The sequence below is a fragment of the Oncorhynchus masou genome, chromosome 5 (genome assembly GCF_036934945.1).
Source record: "Oncorhynchus masou masou isolate Uvic2021 chromosome 5, UVic_Omas_1.1, whole genome shotgun sequence".
Classification (NCBI taxonomy): Eukaryota; Metazoa; Chordata; class Actinopteri; order Salmoniformes; family Salmonidae; genus Oncorhynchus; species Oncorhynchus masou.
In genome coordinates this window covers 61,796,214-61,800,610 of record NC_088216.1, presented here as the reverse complement: position 1 = coordinate 61,800,610, position 4,397 = coordinate 61,796,214, and the positions used below count along the sequence as shown (strand labels likewise).

General features: G+C 41.8%; 1 protein-coding gene across 1 annotated transcript; it reads left to right on the top strand.

The window, feature by feature from the left end:
* The first annotated feature begins 739 nt into the window (after window positions 1-739).
* Window positions 740-4,397, top strand: LOC135540052 (small nuclear ribonucleoprotein E). The gene is made up of 5 exons (XM_064966370.1): window positions 740-932; window positions 1,398-1,424; window positions 1,569-1,631; window positions 1,753-1,831; window positions 4,068-4,397. Exons 1-5 carry the CDS (start codon window positions 879-881, stop codon window positions 4,121-4,123), a joined length of 279 nt encoding a protein of 92 aa, XP_064822442.1. The 5' UTR covers window positions 740-878; the 3' UTR covers window positions 4,124-4,397.

The following is a 4,397-nucleotide window of genomic DNA, read 5'->3' as shown; positions in this document are numbered from 1 at the left end:
TCAGTATGTCTATATGGTATAGTCTGTCTCCATACTCATGAGGAAAGTAAATAGCATTATAAATCAGGATAGGTAGTAACAATGTATATATATATATACGTATAATATATATATATATATATATATATATATGTATATATATTCTCAATTAAATAATATAATCAAGTTATAATATTTATCAACACAATTTTAACAGTACATGACATAATTCTGTTGTTCACTGCAACAATATCAGTAGCTTGTCTCAAATATAGTATCAAGCAAAAAGTGTTACAACACATCTGCCGGACCACTTTATATAATATTTCTTATGATCTTCAAAAATTAAATACGTTTGTATTCAATGTGTCTTACGCAAACGTGTGTTGTTTTTATTCAGTGTGTGACTGAAACCTCAGATGGACAAAAAAGTGGGTGGGGTCAAACGTGGGTGGGGTCAAACGATTGACTCCGCCCGCACAGCTCCGAACTGTACAGTGCAGTCAGAGGTACTGTATGTCTGTCTGTGTCTGGTAGGGAATCTGCAGTAACTACCTCCCGCCCACATTGAGCACTGCCCCGAACTGCACAGTGCAGTCAGAGGGTCTGTCTGTCTGTCGGGAATCTGCAGTAACTACCTCCCGCCCACATATTTGCACTGCTCCGAACTGTGCAGTCAGAGGTCTGTCTGTCTGTCTGTGGGGAATCTGCAGTAACTACCTCCCGCCCACAGGGGCACTGCAGCACAATCACTCTGCTTGTGCACGCGGAAGGCCTTAGAGCGCGCCATTGAAGAGAACTCCAACGTGATTATTTCAATTTCGCTGTCGGACTGCGACTGAAATGTTTTGCTGAAAAAAAGTTTTTTTAGACAACTAAGCGTTAAACCGACAAGGAGGATGGCGTACAGAGGACAAGGGCAGAAGGTCCAGAAGGTTATGGTGCAGCCAATCGTATCCTTTTATCATGAAATACTCTGTGCAGTATTGTGTTGTAACGTTAGCCTGCTATTTTGCTCTGACTTGTGTCTGAATCACTGTAGCTAAGTTAGCAGGGTAATAATAACTAGCTAGTGGTACGTAGCTAGCTAAGTCAGCAGGGTGATCATAACTAGCTAGTGGTACGTAGCTAGCTAAGTTAACAGGGTAATCATAACTAGCTAGTGGTACGTAGCTAGCTAAGTTAGCAGGGTGATCATAACTAGCTAGTGGTACTTAGCTAGCTAAGTTACTAATTAATGAGCCGTTGCTATTAATACACATGGGCCTTAGAGTTTCAGCAAGGAACTGAAATATTATGGCCAGGTATGTAGCTAAATTAAATATTGAGATAGTAATGTTGCTAATGGCCAGAAAAACCTGTGTAGCCAGTTAAGCAATATGTTTGTAGTTTCCTTGACCCTCCCCTCTGTCCACCAGAACCTTATTTTCAGGTATCTACAGAACGTAAGTATTACATTTTTATATGATTTTCTTCATTTCAGTCACATGATTTTATGTTCATGGTTGTAAATAGACCTCGTACTTTCATAATACGTCACCTAGCGAGCGATCTCTCAAATGTATTCAATGCCTCTCTTCTCCCTGCAGCGTTCTCGGATACAGGTGTGGCTGTATGAACAAGTGAACATGCGGATAGAGGGCTGCATCATCGTAAGTCCTCTTCCTCCTGTGTTTCCTCCCTTATTCTACTTGGCCATGGCTCCTGAAACTATATATTTGCTGCTGATGCCTAGCTGTGTAGTTGAAACAAGCAAATCTCTCCCTCTTTCAGGGCTTTGACGAGTACATGAACCTGGTTCTGGATGACGCTGAGGAGGTCCACATGAAGACCAAGAACAGGAAGCCCCTGGGTAAGTCAGTTTTTCTGTCTTTCTTACCTCACATTTCTCAGTGTCTGTAATTGTGTATTGCATGTTGATTCATACACATTTCAGTAATAAGACTTGCAGGCTATTGTCCACATTCCACAATATCAGTTTGTCTGGGACTAGCCTCGGAGCCCCAGGCTTCTCACATTATGTTTGAAAGCTTGGGAAAGTTCTGTCGAGGAAGATGATACAAAAGGGGGTTTAGTCAGCCACCAATTGTGGAAGTTCTCCCACTTAAAAAGATGAGGCCTGTAATTTTCATCATAGGTACACTTAAACTATGACAACTGAGAAAAACAATCCAGAAAATCACATTGTAGGATTTTTAATGAATTTATTTGCAAATTATGGTGGAAAATATGTATTTGGTCAATAACAAAAGTTTATCTCAATACTTTGTCATTGCCAACAAAGGATATATAACAAAGGTCAAACGGTTTCTAAGTCTTCCAGGTTTTCACCCACTGTTGCTGGTATTTTGTCCCATTCCTCCATGCAGATCTCCTCTAGAGCTGTGATGTTTTAGGGCTGTTGCTGGGCAACACGGACTTTCAACTCCCTCCAAAGATTTTCTATGGGGTTGAGATCTGGAGACTGGCTAGGCCACTCCAGGACCTTGAAATGCTTCTTACGAAGCCACTCCTTCGTTGCCCGGGGGGTGTGTTTGGGATCATTGTCATGCTGAAAGACCCAGCCACGTTTCATCTTCAATGCCCTTGCTGATGGAAGGAGGTTTTCACTCAAAATCTCACGATACATGGCCCCATTAATTCTTTCCTTTACACGGATCAGTCGTCCTGGTCTGTTTGCAGAAAAACAGCCCCAAAGCATGATGTTTCCACCCCCATGCTTCACAGTAGGTATGGTGTTCTTTGGATGCAGCTCAGCATTCTTTGTCCTCCAAACATGACGAGTTCAGTTTTTACCAAAAAGTTCTATTTTGGTTTCATCTGACATTCTCCCAATCTTCTTCTGGATCATCCAAATGCTCTCTAGCAAAGTTCAGACGGGCCTGGACATGTACTGGCTTAAGCAGGGGGACATGTCTGACACTGCAGGATTTGAGTCCCTGGTGGCGTAGTGTGTTACTGATGGTAGTCTTTGATACTTTTGTCCCAGCTCTCTGCAGGTCATTCACTAGGTCCCCCTGTGTGGTTCTGGGATTTTTGCTCACTGTTCTTGTGATCATTTTGACCCCACGGGGTGAGATCTTGCGGGGAGCCCCAGATCGAGGGAGATTATCAGTGGTCTTGTATGTCTTCCATTTCCTAATATTTGCTCCCACGGTTGATTTCTTCAAACCAAGCTGCTTACCTATTGCAGATTCAGTCTTCCCAGCCTGGTGCAGGTCTACAATTTTGTTTCTGGTGTCCTTTGACAGCTCTTTGGTCTTGGCCATAGTGGAGTGTGACTGTTTGAGGTTGTGGACAGGTGTCTTTTATACTGATAACAAGTGGAGGACAGAAGAGCCTCTTAAAGACGAAGTTACAGGTCTGTGAGAGCCAGAAATGTTGCTTGTTTGTAGGTGACCAAATACTTATTTTCCACCATAATATGCAAATAAATTCATAAAAAATCCTACAATGTGATTTTCTGGATTTTTTTTCTCATTTTGTCTGTCATAGTTGAAGTGTACCTATGATGAAAATTATAGGCCTCGTTCATCTTTTTAAGTGGGAGAACTTGCACAATTGGTGGCTGACTAAATACTTTTTTGCCCCACTGTATATGGCGGAGTCCAGATGGAAACTACTGATGTGTTACCACTTATTAAACCAATCAAATGTTTTGCATGGGTGGAGGTCCAAACAGAGGTTGTTTGAACATTTGTCTGACTTGCAAAAAGCTAGCTCGCATAAGATATAGAATTAGCACAGGATAGGCTACCAAAACGTTGTCTGACACGATAGGAAAAGAGACACGGACCAAACAAGGAAATCCAAGGACGTGAAACAAGGAAATGCCTCTTCCGGTGGGGAGCACCTTGAAGAAAACACTTCAAACCAGATGACTCTTGTGGCCTAATGCCATCAAATTAAGGCCACTCCAGTTGACTAAGTCGTTAGTTTCTCATTCGTTGTCGATGATTAGTCATCTTTTCTTTGTCGGCAGTCTGAACAAGTGTCTCCTGCTGAAGTGTCAGTTACTCTAGACTGATCACCTGTCTCTCTATCTCCACCTATCCACCTCTCAATCCCTCCCTACATCTCTCTCTCAGGGAGGATCATGCTGAAAGGTGATAACATCACCTTGCTACAGAGTGTTGCCACTTAACTCAACAGGACAACATCTTTCTACAGCCAGCAGACAGACTTGTGGATGTTTTTCCCATTCTATTTTGTAATGTTTTTCAACACTTAACTCAACAGGACAACATCCATCTACAGCCAGCAGACAGACTTGTGGATGTTTTTCCCATTCTATTTTGTAATGTTTTTCATTTTTTTTGCAAACAATGTTGAAGCTCGATGGTGTTTGGTACATGAATAATGTAATTTTCCATTTATTAATGTTTCCTCCTCTGAAATAAATTGAGTTTTGTTTCTTA